Raw genomic sequence first — 17,317 nt, 5'->3', positions numbered from 1 at the left:
AGGATGCGGGTGGAACTGGGCGCGCAGAGGAGCCGCGAGAAGACGGCCAGGGGACCCTGCGCACTCCCGGCCGGGAGTGTTCGCCAAAAGGGTGCAGACGCCCCCGAACAAGTCCGCTTTCCCCACTTGCAGTGCGGCAAAACGCCGGGATCTAGTCCGGCCAGGCGCGCAATGCCGCGCCGGGTTCTGGAGACGCGCCCAGGACCCCGGCGGCATTGGCGGGAGCGGCCCCTTGCGGGACGGCGACGCCGTTACCTTCCGTGACCCCCGGCTTGGCTCAGAACGGGCGCGCGCCCGGTGCGGACCGGGTACACGTGGGCCAGCGCGCGCGCTCCAGACAGGCCCCCTCCTCCGCGGCGCTCGCGGCGCTCGCAGCACATGGTCGGCGGCGGCGCGCCCCCGAGGCCGGCAGAGACCGGCTGCAGCCGGTATAGGATCAGAGAGAGAGGGAGAGGCAACGACGCGGGGCCGGGAGACGGGCAGCAGCACGCACTACCCGGGCGCAGGCGGGTGGGGGGCGGGGGGAGGGTGCGGCAGGGGTGCCCCAGGCACGGGAATAGGTGGGGGGCCTGGGCGGGGCGCTGCGGGCGGGCGCCGGTGACACCCTCCTGAACCAACTTGCGATAGGCTCGGGCCCACGCCCTAAGGAGTTAAACCTTTCTCATGTTACCCAGCGGCTTATAAGGAGGGGAGGCCAAGCCTACGCCTTATTGGGAGCCTTTTGGGGTTTATTCTCTGCCCTTCTAACTTGGTGAGTTGGTTTTATTATTTTACATGTTTCAAACTTTGATTATGGGGTATGGGTTTTTATTTTAATGTGTTAGGAGCTTTTTTGCCTGGTGGGTTGTGGGAGGCGGAGGAAAGCACTTAAGATCTTAACATTTTGTAGAGGTTATTCTGAAAAATTTTCTCTGACAGTTCGGAATGCTCAGGGTCACAGGGATGAAGCGCTCTCGCCAGTGTGGGCAACTGAAAGTTGAATGATCTTAGCCCTGATACAGTGGGTTCCGCAAAATACCTAAAGGCAGGCTTGGCCTTTTAAGTGCACCTAGCCTCGGATTAGGGGCTCAAGATCGTGGTGCAAATCGGGGACGCTGGGCTCAGCGCCTGCATGGATTCCGCGTGGAGTTGCCTGCGCGTCCCAAGTGCCAAATGTCAGAGGTACCTTCCCTAGGCTCGCGCGCACACGCAGGGCGGCCACTAAGGCAGTGCGAGGGAAAGTGGGGTTCCATGTCTCTCCCACCGAAAGCTCGCAACCGGGGCGTAAGAATGACCCCCTCGCCCATCGCGGGAAGGCAGGCATTTCCCTGCAGAGCGCAGGTCCTACACCTTAATGATCAGAGCTGTCAGCGGCTGAAGCCTGCTCCGCTCAACTTCCAAGGTTCCCTGAGCTGCCAAGCTACAGGAAAGCGCCCCTGAAGCTGAGCAGTTCTGTAGCAAGGGAGGATGATTTTACAGAGGAAATGGGTTGTTTCCTTCTCGGTTTTTTCTTCTTTTAAAAAAACACTAAACCTCTGTCAACCCCGAATTTGTGAGGTGGCACATAAAATGTCACCAAACACAGGCATGTTAGGAAAAGCTCCCCAAAGCCAACTGGGGAAGAGCAATTGCAACTTATCAATCTGGAAGCTAGTTTTGTGTGCACTGCTAGACACTCCGTGTTAGCTCTTTCTCGAAAGAGATGGTCTCTATCCTGGAGAATGACATTTCTCAGCAATCTTACTAGTTTGCAAATCTTAATAAAAAGTGATTTGTTTACAAAGAATACCAAGTGCTTATGCTGAAATCTCTAAGTGATGCATCTCCCCATGTCCCAAGCACGATTAAAAGGCATTTTGGGGGTCGTCAATACATCCTGCCTGGTGGATACAGAAATACCTCTTCTCATAATTAAGGGAAGGGGGGGGCAAGGTAGAGAGTTACAGTATGTAAATAAACAATGCAGCCAAGTGGAAAAGCTCCCTCTATCTTAATAAGTACCACTAACCCTGAGCTTTCCTTCTGTGGTTTCCAAAAGAGGACTTTCCTCAGTGGAACTCCTGAGGAGGACACTTAAATTAGGGGCTCAGATTTCAGCAGCATGGTCTTGTAAAGTGGGTGAATCGGTTATATCCAGTGATTCAAAGCTGCTGAGGCAGCTGTACAGGTTAGGTTCGGGATTTTTTTTTTTTTAATAGAGAATTCAAATGAACTTCACCTAAATACACAATGATTTTGACAAATGGGGCCAGAGAGATCTTGTAAGCTTATCCAGGCTACGCCTTTAAGAAAAACGGATAGTGGCAATGCATTGCCTAGGCTTTGCTTATACCAGCAGCTACCACAATTTCCATCCAAAGCTTGCATTTTGAACTATACTCTGAACTGGCCCTGGACTAACACTCTGATGGTCTATAATAATCCGATATTTTATATTCTTCATGCCCCCAGGTCAAATCTTTTCTCAGCAAACCAAATCACAGTGAAATTCCCAGGCATAGCAGCTCAACAAGCTTTGGCAGAATATGCATTTATTTAAGGTTGAGACAACCAAATGCTCATAGGATGGATATACTCCAAACTGCCCAGTGTATTTTGTTATCCTTCCTTCGGAAGAGCATTAGGGTGAAGACAAAACAGCAGCTAGGAACCCACATTCAGAATCATACAGTTTTACGGCCAGGTCTAACCCCTGCTTCCACAGATGATGGAATTTAGAGACCAAGTGATTTCCCCAAGATTGTAAACAACTTCACAAATAATGCCGATGGGCCTCAAAGAGACAAACCCACGCATAGGCTTTGCGTCAGAGGACCCAACATGGGTTGGAAAAAAAGGGTAGCTTAGAGCAAGTCAGGGTCAAAGCCTATTAGAATTACAGTTTCTCAGGGCAGAAAGAGGTCTGAGATCATCGGAATCTAGTCCGTCTGCATTGTTTACCTATTAAGGACACTGACCATCCAGGAGCAAAGTGATTCACCCAAAACCAGAGTCACTCAGTTAGATCCCCTCACAGAAAACTAATATCCCTTCTCATCAGATATATTTACATGACCATAAAACCAAAAAGGACAGATGTTTCCCTATTCTGGAATCTATAGAGGCTTCCAAGTAACCAAGTTCAAAATTCAGACCTTAGTTTCTTGCTTTGTAGTACAGAGTCCCACAGTTTAAGCCAGGTGGCCTGCTGAATGAATGGAAAAAAGGAAAGGAGACCAGTCCAGGAAAGCATTTATTCTGCAATCAGGGACTTCCTCACTTGATGACTCTGTTTTCTAAGCACAGAGCATGCAGTGCATTGCTCACGAGCACCCCAAGACTCATAATTTACTTAGTAAACTTTTATTGAGCACCCACCATGTGCCATATGTGCTGCCAAGGCACTTGGTCTGGAAAGAGCTGCTGACTACACTGTAGGCGCCTGCACTGTGTGATCAGACATGCAAAGTACAGAAATTAGTATCCAGTCTGTTTTAGAAACCAGGTGATTCTATTATTATTCTATACTGTGCTCTTATCTTCAAAGCTAAATTTAGTAGGGCACAGGATGCTTTTGGATGTTAAAGTCATAAGCTTTAAAGTACGACTGGGTTCGGGGGATGGGGGTGGTGGTCATCTTTCCTTTATGGTATAATCCGTAATAACAAGAAGGTTTCTGTCCTCCAAAAACCTAAGAGTGCAAGTGAAAGTTACATTTGGATCTAGCTTCAGGAGCACTGCACAGATGTAAAGTAAAATTTTAAAAAAAAGGAACCCACTGGAGAGGCTCAGAAAGTAAACAAATAGAGCAATCTAAAGGCTGCCATCTTCTAACTAGCTGAGTGGATCGCACCAAGGTCTAGCTGCTTTTCACCCACATTTCTAAGAACCATCTAGCATGTGCACCTCCCTAGCTCCCTGGTCTCCTCGGGCTGCCAGCTTTGGCCTGAGGAATCAGGTGAGCTATGAAACAGTGCTGAATACAGAAATGTCAGCTGTTTAGGTGGAGCCTTAAAGATTCTCCAGAAACTCTTTGACTAAAGATTCAACTAGTGAGGAGCTCGGACCCAGACAGGTGCAGTGACTTTAGCAAGGTCACACAGTTAACTGGGAAATCAGGTCACAGGCCTCTCTCTTTACGTACAGAAGTCAAGAGAGCTTTTATTTTGGAAAAAAAATTGTTTTCTCAATCTATATAAAACATTCCCCTCCCTGGGAGCTGACACAGCAGGACCCAGGAGGCAGGAGATTCAATTCTGGAACATTTTGGTCAAGTCCCTTCCCCTCTCTGGGGGTCAGTTTTCCCATTTTTCAAAATAAGCAGCTTTGTACAAAGAGAAGGACAAGATGAGGTCCAAATTCCCTTTCAGCTCTAACATTCTGTGATTCCAACTCCATTCTGGGGCTACTAGTGAACCCTAATCCCACCGATCATGGACATGCAAATCGCTGTCATGACAGGCAAAAAAGGAGGGAGGGGCACCCATCACCGGAACTTAAATGCCGGCCTGATGCAGAGCCTTCTGCTGATGGTAGATAAGCACATCCCTGTACCAAAAGGGCAGTCTAGTCCTGCTCGTCGAAATGCACTACAACAAAAAGATTCTGTCTTCACCCTGCAGTGATTTTAGTCCAAAGAGCGAGATTCAGTCTCTCTCTGGGACCTCATCGATTTTATCCCAATATTTTTTTTAATCCCAATATGTTTATATTCTGGTTAGTTGTGAGTCCTCTATTAAGACTCTAAGATTTTATGTGCACCCTTCTAGGTCAGAATGATCATGGCAACATGGCCTTGGACAGTTCTACTTGTCTGACTGTGCTGAACTCTGGAAAGACGTGGCTGGATGGTTTTAAGTATGCATGTCATTCTTCACATTTCTTATAATCTTCAACAAGCATTTAAGTCCAAGGAGCCAGAGGCCATCTCCGTCTTTTCACTGTAGGATTCCCGAGGCCTAACTTTGGACCTGGCACCCAGAGGGACTTTTGAAAAAAATAAAGAGTTATGTGCAAGGTACTTGGTTTTGGGTTAGGACAGGTCATAGAGAGAGAGAGAGATCCAGATTTTGTTTTCTGTGAGCTTAAAATTTAATTGACCAAATAAGAAAGACTCATGAAAGTAAACAATACCCAATTATTAAATGATACCTGTCACATGAAGAAAGCCCCCTAGATGGAGCCAGTCAGAGAAAGCATTGGGGAAGGAGGATTTTGATGGCACTGGGCCTTACAGGTGCCAGCTATCGAGGGGCCTCCAGCCTGGGGAAAGAGCATGGCCACAGGCAAGCTGGTTGGAGCCTGGAGGGCAAGAAGGAGTCCATTTTGGCCATGGCAGGTGGGTCAAGGTCAAGTCCTAGAACAGGAAGAAATAAGGCTTCAAAGATAAGCTGGGGTTCAATTCTGAAGAACACTGGAAGTCAAGACAAATGTGGATTTTGCCATTCAGAAAGAGGAAAGCCATTGCAACACTGAGCAAAAAAAAAAAAAAAAAAAGTGACAATGCAGCATTTCGGATGACTAATCTTACAGGACATGAGGAACCAGTTAAGAGGCTAGTAAAGTGGTGGGCTTTGCAAGCAAAAGCTCAAACTACTGGCCTGGGAGGACGTAGAAGGGAAGAGGTAATGGCTGAGGATCTGGGTTGTAGGCTGCCCACCCCCTTCCCCTCCTTCCCTCCTGACCCCCTCTTTAGGGATAAACACTGTCCTAAAGTTAATACTAGGGGCTGGGCCGGGGGGGTGGGGGTGCGGGGGCCTTGTAAATCTTAAGTCTAGTACTGTTGTCACTCCGGCTCCAGCTGCCTCATCTTGGGAATGAATTTTGAAAGGCTAATGAGGAAGTGGTATTGTGAAAAGCTCCTTTGCTAACGGGCTCAGGTCAAGCCTCCTGTCTTACATCAGTTGCTTTCCAGAATGGGAAACAGTCGTGACAACTGCTCTGTAGCTGCTCAGCTAACATCTTGAGCTGTTTAACTGCCCTTCCCACCTTCCCATTTGCTCTCAGGATGACACATTTAACACATGTGGAAATGCAAAGGCCTTTGCTGCAGAGAGCTTAAGCTCCTTTAAAGCATCTTATGCCCAAATTCATGCAACCAGATACTTGATGGTAATAGGTTAAAAGTGAGCATATATAATCCTCTCAAAGTAGTAGGCTACTGTGGGAATGGCGCTATCAATAGGGTGAACTATATTAACGAGGCTCAGATTTGCTGCTTTTTAAGATTTATAGAGTAAATTCAGAATATTAGATCCTAATACCAGAAATTGGCAAATCTACTGGATAGATGAGGTCGTATCCTGTTGTCAGTTACTCTCCATTGATCAATAAAACCTGCCTTAGTACTTAACGTAATTTAATGGCTACAGAAAAGATACAGAGACACCCTAAAAGTTCACATGTATACAGCTGTATACTTGTAGAGAATTCTTAAACTCAAGGTGGGTTGCAATTAAGACAGTAAAACCATGGACTCATTATTACTAATTTTTAGTTATGGACTCTATGGACTCATAGATACTAATTTTTAGTTGGGCTAAAACCACATATCAGTGTCTCGAAGTATATGTAATTGCCGAGTCTTTGAAAACCAGTGTTCATGCGGTAGAGCCCAATGCAGAAGGCTTAAACTCTCTCCCCCTCCAGCATGAAATACAGTGTTACCTCTTACTTAGTGGTGTTAGGGTACAAGTCAGCTTGTTTGCAGTTTGAATGGAAAGTCTAGTGAGGTCAGGGGTAACTTAAGGTTAAGTTAATTGGCTGTCCAGGCCCCACAAGTTGGCAGTGCCTTATTTGGTCACTATATTCTTGCGTAGTATTTGCAGCGCACGTGGACATTCAATTGCTAATGCACCAACGGGTGATCAATTTTGGTAACTTACTCATGCCAAACTCCCAGTTTCCGCATTTGAATTTATAGTCCCGTTCTGTCCATGTCGGTCCATCCACAGTGGACCCTGATCATAATCATAAAGTTGCTGACTGAGTGGGAAATGGGATCAAAGAGAGGTAGCTGGACAATCTGAATGGTCAGAAGCATCAAGCGGAGATGCAAAGGACGTCCCAGGCACTAGTCCCGGGGAAGATGGTAGATGCACTGTCACGGTTTGCCTCCCAGCCTGCTTTTTTCCTAGGTTTCATATCTGATAACACACCTTTTGGTCACTTCAGTCTTCCTTGGCCTAACTTGTCTTCAAGTTCAAGGTCATCATTGATGCTTGGTCTCTTAGCTATTCTCTGTCCTTCAAACTGCACCTAAATATCTTCCCTGATGCTTTATGTTTATTTGTTTTTCCCACTTAGTTGTCACAGCTTGGAAGTCTTACTTCCACATTCTTTGGGGGCTCCATTATATGTTTTATTATCCAAAGACGTTATACTAACTACATATGATGTAAATATTCATCAACCTAAGAAATGTGGTAAGTAGTTCTTATTTGTCATGTTTGCTAAAAAATGTTAGAATCATCAACCTTCGTGCTATTATTGGTCTGATTTTTTTCCTAACTTTTCATTTCAGATTAAGAATGACCGAGAAGAAATCACAGCTTTGTTCCAGAGCCAATGTTTATACTCAAGTGCCTGACGGAGGATGGGGCTGGGCAGTAGCTGTGTCTTTTTTCTTTGTTGAAGTCTTTACCTATGGTGTCATCAAGTCATTTGGTGTCTTCTTCACTGACTTAATGGACAGTTTTGAGGAATCTAATAGCAGGATCTCATGGATAATATCAATATGTGTGTTTACCTTAACCTTCACAGGTTAGTATATCTTTCAGCTTAAACCCTATTAATTTTACTTTGCCTAACTGCATAGCGGCACTTGCTGTGTTTGTGATATATTTCCTCTATGACTTCTTCGCCCTTTCCAGTCCCAAGTGATGTGGTGGTCAAGGGGTCAAGGAGCTGAAGGGGGGAAAAAGCCGTATTGGCAGCCTCGACTGCCTTCAATTTAACACACATGTATTGGACACTGGCTGTGTGCGGATCCTTAGGATGCTGTAGATTACTCTGAGGACAGCAGTGACCCCCCCAGTTCTGTGGGATTGTAACCATTTTTAAAGAAGCAACATCAAAAGTACTTGGCCTTCTAGGCCCTGATCTCACAAAAACATGCTTATGTTGGGCACATGAAAATGTGGCCGAAGGAAGGGAAGGAAGGGAAGGAAGGAAGGAAGGAAGGAAGGAAGGAAGGAAGGAAGGAAGGAAGGAAGGAAGGAAGGAAGCTTCGTAAAGTACAGCCATCAGCCACTTAGAATTATCTGTCCCATCACTGTTGTCCAGTTGGTGTGCATAATGGAGAATTCACTGTACTTTCATATCATTTTCATAAAAATCAAGGGGAACTAAGCTAAAATTGGACCCTGAATGGAACTTTTTTAAAAGGAAAGCAAAGCAGTGAATATCAAAAATAAAACCATTCAAGCAATCATAGGAAAATGAAAACCCATTTTTATTACAGAATAACAAATATAATGCATATCGAATTTTATAGACACTCATCGTAACTCAAGATCTTTCATTTAAAAATATAAAAATGGAATTTTATACCATTACTCTGGCTTTCTCTTTAAGGAGCTCAAAGAATATATTGTCTAATTTAACCAAATACTGAAATACAGTTGACCACTGAAAATGCAGGGGTTAAGGACCCCAACCCCCAAACAGTCAAAAACTTAACAGTGATCCCTTGGTATTCGCAGGGGATTGGTTCCAGGACACCCACAGATACCCAAATCCATGGATGCTCAAGTCCCTTATATAAAATGGCATAGATCAATGCATACAGTCAGCCCTCCACATTTGTGGACTCCCATCCGCACATTAAAGATACTGTTATCGGTCTGTAGTTACTTGAATCTGCAGATGCAAAACCTGGGGCTAAGGAGGACCGACTGCATATTCTTTAAAATTCGAGCATAAGTGGACCCACCGAGTTCAAACCCATGGTGGTCAAGGACGAACTATAATTCCTGAACTAAGTACCCATTGCATAAAATGTATTATATAGTGTACATCGTCTCTGCATGTTCAAGACGTACGAGAGAATCTTGTTAAAGCTAATGCTTCTGTGTTACGTATTACGCATTGTCCTTCCATGATCAAGACTTCAAAGCAGGAACTGTATTAAAGCCAACACTTACACCTCTGGAAGTTAAAATGTCACACTCTGCTCTTTTATTGCAGCGCCGCTCTCCACTGTCCTGAGCAATCGTTTTGGACACCGCCTGGTGGTCATGGCGGGAGGAGTGCTTGTTAGCACAGGCATGGTGGTGGCCTCCTTTTCCCGCGAGGTTTACCACATGTACATCGCGATTGGCATCATCTCCGGTAAGCGTTTCTGCTCAAAAGTTTTCCAGATACTTCGTTTGAAGGACAAGGCGGGGGAAGGAGGGACTCAATGGCAGGGTTATTTCTTTCTCTCTTTCCCTTTCTTCTTTAAAAGTAATGGTGTCCCAGATCAGTGGTTTTGAACAGGGTTATGTGGACGCCAGGGGATAAGAGCATCTATTCTCAATGCCCCAAAGTTTTTATCTGATTTTTAATATTTACCAATGAGAAAGAAAACCTCCTTAGTGATAGTTTGCCACCAAAAGACATTATTTTCACAAAATAAGATTTTAATTTCTTTATCCACTATTTCCCAAAACAGGGTCTGAGGATCCTGAGAAATAAGGGAAGGGTGCAGTGTGCTCTGCTTATTCTTGGGGGTCTGAGAAAACTTTTTTCACTTAAAGTCAGTACATTGCTGGCTGATAGACAGATACATGCGTACATGCATTCATACAGACAGACATAGGTACACAGATACACACTTAGACTGGTATGACCTAGGTGTGGATATATATTATATGCATATATACATATGAATGCACGTTTTCCATCAGTACGTGGTTCTCACTGTTCTTTTTCCCCTCCACAGGTTTGGGGTACTGCTTCAGTTTTCTCCCCACTGTCACCATTCTATCGCAGTATTTTGACAAGAGACGCTCCGTGGTCACTGCAGTCGCTTCCACAGGAGAGTGTTTTGCTATGTTTGCTTTTGCACCAGGTAGGTGGATCAAAATAGTTTGTGTGTTAATGTGAAAGAGGGAAAGCCACTCAGCTATTCTTGCTTCACCGACTTACCCACAGTCGGCCCCTGGAGGACAGTAACTGTATGCATAATGAAAGGGTATTTCTCTTCTCCAGCACATTCTGGGGATCTAACTTCCCTTACCCCCATTTAGGAATTCAAACATTTTAATCCTAGTCCAAGTCTACGCAAATAGGAGAATACAGAGCACACATGCAGTAACAAGGCTTGAAACATCGATTCCAAAATAAATAACAATTTGGAATTTGCATACTGTTATTTCTCTCCTTTGTTAAAACAGCCATTTTCAATGTGCATTTAAATTGTGCCCATAAAGTTGGTTTTATTATCTGTGTGTGGGTCATCTGACAGTGAAATATTTATCCCTGGTTTAATTCCTGTCTTAAGATTAACTTGTGAATTACACTAACAAGTAGTAGACAGGTAACCTTGGAGACCCCGATTCATTTCTTACTCTGCCGCTTTTGATGGCTGTGTCAGTGGATTACACCTTGTTCAAAGGAGATACATAGAGAAGTATTTAGGGGTAACATGTCAGAATGTCTAAAGCTTTTCAGATAGTTTGGAAAAATGAAAATATGAGTGCATATAAATATACAGAGAGAGAAAAATGTTAATTGTGGAATTTAGGTAAAGTACAAGCAGACGTTTAGTATCATTCTTTCCACTTTTCTGCTGGTTTCCAATTTTTCAAAATCAAATGTTGAGGGGAGCATCAGTAGCCTGAGTGCTCAACAAGTCGAAACTGCATCTTGGTGGGCTTTGTTCCCTAGCACCAAGCATATCCCTGGTACCAGAGAGAATTCAAGAAATATCAGAGAAAAAGAAATTAGACCCATTATTGCCAAATGAGTCTAACACATCGAAATACCCAAGCCTGAAGTACTTTACAGTTCTAGCTTTTCCATATTAATGGGGAACAACAGATGTGAGCCAGACCTATGCCACAAAAGTTAGTGGAGCCCCCCACGAATGTGGGGCCTGTCTTGTGGTAACCAAGGTACCATGTCTCTCATACCTGACTGTCAGCACTCAAGGAGTTAGAATGTAGTAAAATGAAGTTCTAATGAACATCTTATCACCTTCTGGGGTGATTTTAAAAGTACTTTAAGGTCTTATGGGGCCTGAATTTTCCTGCTATAACTGAGGACCTCTATGATTCCTTTGGTCTTCCCCCTCCCAGCCTCACATTTGGGTACCCCGCCCACCCTTCAGGCTGCATCTGGTCAGCAGCCTAGGACCCAAATAACTGGCAGGGAGGAGGAGGAGGAGGGCTCAGGCGCTTAAGGACATTCCACAAAGTGGAAACTGGAGAACTGTATCATTTCCTTCTGAGATAATCACCCAGCTTTTAGAGCCTTAGTTATTTTGTATTTAATGCATTACTACTAAGGATTGAATGACTGGATGTATAATGCTGTAGCTCAGAGGATGGATATTTTATTTTTGAAAAGCCAGAGGTAAATATAGTTTAGGCTTCATGGACTAGAAGCCTCATTCAGAACTACTCAACTCTGCGGTTACAGCACCAAAGCAGCTGCAGACCATACAAATGAATGAGTGTGGTTGTGTTCCAGTCAAGCTTTATTATCAAAAAGAGGCAGAGGATTGGATTTGGCCTGCAGGCCACTGTTTGCTGAACTTTGATGTAGGTCATAAACTTATTTCACTTCTTTTGCCTCTACCTGGCAAAGTGCATCCTCCAAAACTCTTTTGGAGATCTAGGCTGAAAATTTGTGTTTTATATATAATCATTATGCACATTTCCTCCATATTGATTCCTAAAAGCACTAAAACCTAGAGTAAAGGATATATATATAGTACAGGCTGGCCACATTTACCCTACTGAGTAAATTGTTTAAACAACTAAGTCTAAACCTAAATCCCTATTTCTACTTGATATTTTCTCCTGGGTCTTGAGTCGATGTCTGACCTTACATTTTATTTCTGCTTCCCTCCTGCCTATCCAAGCATTCACGGCTCTAAAGGAGAATATTGGCTGGAGATACAGTCTCCTCCTCGTGGGTCTACTACAGTTAAACATTGTCATCTGCGGGGCACTGCTAAGGCCAATTACAATCAGAGGACCAGGGTCACCGAAAATAACTGGACACGAAAATCCAAAAGAAGTACAATATATGCTTGAAAATGAGAAAACACGCACCTCAATAGATTCCATTGACTCAGGAGTAGAACTAACTACCTCACCTAAAAATGTGCCTAGTCACGCTAACATGGAACTGGAGCCAAAGGCCGATGTTCAACAGCAGATCCTGGAGAAGACCAGCTCCAAGCACAGTGATAATAAAGCCCCCTTATTGGACTTCTCAATCTTGAAAGAGAAAAGTTTCATTTGTTACGCATTATTTGGTCTCTTTGCAACATTGGGATTCTTTGCACCTTCCTTATACATCATTCCCTTGGGCATTAGCCTGGACATTGAAGAGGACCGCGCTGCTTTTCTGTTATCTACAATGGCTATTGCTGAAGTTTTTGGAAGAATTGGAGCTGGTTTGGTCCTAAACAGAGAGCCCATTCGTAAGATCTACATTGAGCTCATCTGCGTCGTCTTATTGACTATGTCTCTGTTTGCCTTTACTTTTGCTACTGAATTCTGGGGTTTAATGTCCTGCAGCATATTTTTTGGTGTTATGATTGGAACAGTAGCAGGTACCCACATTCCACTGCTTGCTGAAGATGATGTTGTGGGAATTGAGAAGATGTCTTCTGCTGCTGGAGTCTATGTCTTCCTTCAGAGCATAGCAGCACTAGCTGGACCACCGCTTGCAGGTAATTTAAATACACAAAATCCAAGCCCTTGTCTACTATCCTTCCCCCCTCACCACCTTTTTTTAAAATTTAAAGTGGGACAGGTGGAACATCTGTAGCCTTTCTCAACTTGAATCATATTAGTTCAAGATGACACTGTTTAGGGCAAAGAATATTATTAAGAAAGACTGGAGATAGCTTTATAGGCTATAAATGGAAATTATATTATAAAGTAGGCACTGTACTATAGATGACATAATCTATAATGTTTAATATTTCCTTATTAAATATGGTAGCGTTCTGTCCGAGTCTAATTTAAAAATATACTAGTTTTAATACTTTCATAGAATTATAGAGTTGGCAGAATTAGAGGTGACCTGAGCAACTATCTTGATTTAAATGTGAGGAAATTGAAGGTCAAAGATTGTGAGCTGATGGTCAAATAGTAAATCAGTGCCCAAATGACTCCGCAGCCCACGCTGCCCTGGCCTTTCTGACCATCTTGCCTTATAAATGCTAGAGGGGGGCCCATGGATTATGACTGTATTGTCCTCTGACGTTTAGAAAACCAGAACTAAGAGACTTGTAAGTCACCTTCCCTTCTTAGGTGTTGGGGAACTGAGCACAGAACAGCACTCTGCATTCACTCAGTTCATTACTATAGAATATTTCATTGTAGGAAGGACATGGTCTTGTCTTAGACCTGACATAGGTCCTTAAAGTTACAAGGGCTAGAAATCTTACCCCACCTTAAAAGATACCTGAAATGAGCCCAAGTGAGAATAATAGAGCTCTCCCCTCTCTGAAGAATATTGCCTTTTCGAAGAAGCATGTTTTAGATTCTCTACTACGACAGATTAGCCCATGCAGACATCTTATCAACACAATTTTCTCAGCTGCTAACAAGTATGGTGTATGTCTGATTTATGTCTTTCCCCCAGTCTAGAAAAGATACCTGCCTTCAACACTTTTTTTTCTTTAGAGAAACAAAGAAAGCAAAGAAACACCAAAGTTTCTGAATTGGAGGGGAGCCTGGGTGAGAAGGGTTTGTGTCTAGGTTGCTAACACGTGAGTGTTCTCTCCCAGGCCTGTTGGTGGACCACAGCAAGATATACAGCAGAGCCTTCTACTCCTGTGCGGCTGGCATGTCCTTGGCCGCTGTGTGCCTCGCGCTTGTAAGACCATGTAAAAAGGGACTATGCCAGCGTCATCATGCAGGTGAAGCAAAGGCAGAGAGTTATCGTGGGAGAGCTTTACAAGACATACCGGAAGACTTTCTTGAAATGGACCTTGGGAAGAATGAGCATAAAGTTCCAGTGAAAATGGAGCCCGTATGACAGGCTTTCATATATATCAGCCACCCTGTTGGCTGGTTGGCGGGGGGCGGGGAACAGCGTCCTGGGGACACAGTGGTGTGGAGGAGCTAACCACTCTACCCACTTTCAAAACGACATTTTAAAGGGAATGTATACATGAACACCACTACCAACATCCTTTTCTTTATTTTTAAGTTTTTCTTTTTGCTTGTTCTTTAAGCCAAAACAAAAGCAACCAAACATTCTTCCATACGTGAATCTGGCTATATTCCATAGCAATACAGAGATATATAGAAGTACTGTGGTTCACATTCCAATTTTAAAATAGTGACATAAATTGGCAAAGTGGTTTTAAGAGCTCTTACATGTGATAAAAACGGCTATCTTGTAAAACAATATCTAGCCCAGGTCATTGAAATGAAATTGGCCATTCAAAAAAAATCTTAAATCAGTTTTAAAATTTCTCATTTTCAGAAATATGAACAAATTGTTTAAAACCCTTTGAAAAATACTGAGGTTTACATTGAAAACTTACAGCTTCTTAATAATCCAAATATTCAATGGAAATGAAGTACACTTTAAGACCAAACATTTGGCTAATAAATGGAAATTTATATATATATATAAATTTATATGTATTATATATAAATTTATATGTATTTTATATATTATATATATATATATAAACTTGAAACTCATGAATGTGAAGATTCCCACTTCTTTTTTATGGCCAGTCATTACCAGAAGTATTTCACACAGAATATACAAAATAGCATTCAAAAATGCATTTCCTGTTGCTTTTAATTATTCAGAAATATGTGATTGTAGTGTCTTTAATTTAAACCACTATTTATTATTAAGTTATTCTAGGATGATTAAAGTAATCAAAAGAAGTATAATCTGGGACATAAGCAGCATTTTTACCTCCCTTCTGCAATCCTTTAAATGCCTCAAAGAATACTACTCTTGTAAAGTTAGTCCATAAAGGCCAAGTTGTTATGGTTCTTCAATTTGATCAAAGGCAACACGTGCTATTTATAGGGAGAAAATAATGAATAGCAAATTGCCTTAGCATTTTAAAATAATGTTTTATCACCTATGAATACTTGAGGATCTTCTTTGATCAGAATTATATTTCATTGAATTGTTGAAGCATTTCTGATTTAAAAAAAGAAAACATCTAACTGCTGGAGCATTTCTGTATTTCACATGGGGCAGCAGGGACATTTATTTTACCATCATGAGTTACAAGCTGCAATTTACATCTTATATAAACCTTGATTGCTCTAAGTTGCCAGAGTTTCCAGGTTAACTGATGGTTGTTTTTTTGGAGTTATACTACACATATAATATTTCTCATTTTAGCCATTTTTTTTTTGTAGAGGGCAAATGTGAGCATAACAGGTGGGTTCCTTACTCCTACATACTGAATCTCACTACAGGTAATGGCCAATGCTTGCTGCTCCATCCTTATTCATCTTTACTGTTAATTTATGACAACTCAGGGGGAAACAATATAACAAGCCTAGTTTGGTTACAGGTACACAAAGCTTGAATATTTCTCTGCACTGAAATGAAAGTGGCATAGTTCATCACCACCTGCTATATTTTGTACAGCGTTTTATCAGCCATAGAAATAGGACAATCTGTAAACCTCTGGGGAGGGTGGGACAGGAAATGACAAGGTGTCTATCAAAAAAAGACACACCTAAAACAAGGTGGATGTAGCAGATCTCTGTCACTGCTGGAGAAGGACTCTGAGCTTGTGGCAGTGTTGCAAACTTACATGACTTCAGCACTTTATAACAATTTTTACTATGAATGTTAAATACAATTTAATATTTATAACTGATTTCTGAACTATGTGCTCTATGTCCATTCTGTTAATTGCATGAAAAAAAAATGTATGCCAATTTCAGTTTGTCAATAATCAAGATTTTAAATGTTTGGAAGAAAATTAAAACGGGATTGCTGATTTGTTCTGTACTACGGACATTCTGGTACTTCTAGATTTGCAATAAATGTATGGCTTTTTTATTTAAAGAGACTGATTCGTTTCTTACTGACTCATCAGCATTTATTGTTTGAATTAATTAAAGTTGTAAAAACTTTTCTGAAAAATCTTTTAACTATACTAGAGACACATAAAGATTTCCAAGAAATATTTGTTGAATTTATTTCTTAGATGAAAAATACATGAGTGAAATGATATCATAGTAGCCACAGAATAATATCTCAGCCTCTCAACTGTATTTAAGTGGAAATAGTTAAGACCATTCAGTTATAGAATAATCCTAAGAACTGTTCTAACCCCTAAGCAAATAGCGCAGACTCTCCAGGCTAGAGGTTGATGAACTTTTTCTGTAAAGATCCAGAGAGTAAATATTTAAGGCTCTCTGGGTGTTGTGAGGGCTCTGTCACAGCTATTCAGCTCTGCTGTTGCAGTGGAGAAATAGTCATAGACAATATATCAATGAATTATCTTGGATGTTTCGGTATAAGTTGATTCATGGGTACTGAAATTTGACTTTCATAAAACTCGATTTATGGAAAATGGATTTTATTCAATGCCATTATACTATAATAACCATTTTTAGTTCACAGGCCGTAAAGACAAATAGGTACTGGATTCAGATGAAGACAGCGGAGGAGGTGGAAGCTGCCTTCACCTCCTCCCACGACCACATCAAAATTACAACTAAATGACTGAAGAATCAATCCAGATAACCTGAAGACTAGCTGAACAGAAGCTTTATAACTAAAGATTTACAGAAGCAGCACATCAAGACTGGGAGGAGGGGCAGAGATGTGAACCTGTCTAGCTCTACGCACCCGCGATAATCCAGAGGGAGTGCTCTCAGGAGGCGGAGCCCCCCCCCTGCGAGCACACCACCTCTTTTCCTTGCCCCTCTTCTTCCCCCACGCATGCTACCTTCCCCTTTCTTCCAAAGGCCTTTCTTCGGCCTCTGTAACTTTCTCAATAAACTTTCTCTTATAGTTTGAAAAAAGAGAATCTGGAGAGACATCTCAGCTGCCATGGTCCCCACTGAGGAGTAAGGGGTCTCAGCCCCACACCAGGCTCCGCGGCCCGGAGCACCCGCGCTGCGAGGAGGGAGCTACGCGAGGCTGGCTGTGGAAATCCGCCCGTGTGAGAAGGGAGGCTGCAGTGCACAAACCC

At 42.7% G+C, this 17,317-nt stretch overlaps 2 protein-coding genes across 3 annotated transcripts in view; one reads left to right on the top strand and one right to left on the bottom strand.

The window, feature by feature from the left end:
- ARSG (arylsulfatase G) overlaps nucleotides 1-17,317 on the bottom strand; it is a 97,342-nt gene that overhangs the window by 74,093 nt on the left and 5,932 nt on the right. The window lies entirely within an intron of this gene.
- On the top strand, nucleotides 633-15,863 carry SLC16A6 (solute carrier family 16 member 6). Of its 2 annotated transcripts, XM_054573079.1 has the most exons (6): nucleotides 633-751; nucleotides 7,481-7,719; nucleotides 9,145-9,288; nucleotides 9,881-10,009; nucleotides 12,026-12,844; nucleotides 13,910-15,863. In XM_054573079.1, exons 2-6 carry the CDS (start codon nucleotides 7,488-7,490, stop codon nucleotides 14,158-14,160), a joined length of 1,575 nt encoding a protein of 524 aa, XP_054429054.1. In that variant the 5' UTR covers nucleotides 633-751; nucleotides 7,481-7,487; the 3' UTR covers nucleotides 14,161-15,863. The 2 variants fall into 2 exon arrangements, with proteins under 2 accessions (XP_054429054.1, XP_054429056.1); XM_054573081.1 differs by lacking the exon at nucleotides 633-751 and having other exon boundaries at nucleotides 7,454-7,719.

Source organism: Pteronotus mesoamericanus, unplaced genomic scaffold (genome assembly GCF_021234165.1).
Source record: "Pteronotus mesoamericanus isolate MK-2021 breed Mesoamerican mustached bat unplaced genomic scaffold, CSHL_Meso_final contig_246, whole genome shotgun sequence".
In the NCBI taxonomy this organism is placed as follows: domain Eukaryota; kingdom Metazoa; phylum Chordata; class Mammalia; order Chiroptera; family Mormoopidae; genus Pteronotus; species Pteronotus mesoamericanus.
Note: the sequence above shows the minus strand (reverse complement) of the source record. Positions and strands in the feature narration are given on the sequence as shown.

Bases quoted from the DNA above. Each gene is read 5' to 3' on its own strand.
- SLC16A6 (XM_054573079.1), top strand. From the start codon at position 7,488: ATGACCGAGAAGAAATCACAGCTTTGTTCCAGAGCCAATGTTTATACT. The intron at 7,720-9,144 runs GTTAGTATATCT...CTTTTATTGCAG, and splicing joins GTTTACCTTAACCTTCACAG to CGCCGCTCTCCACTGTCCTG. The intron at 12,845-13,909 runs GTAATTTAAATA...GTTCTCTCCCAG, and splicing joins AGCTGGACCACCGCTTGCAG to GCCTGTTGGTGGACCACAGC.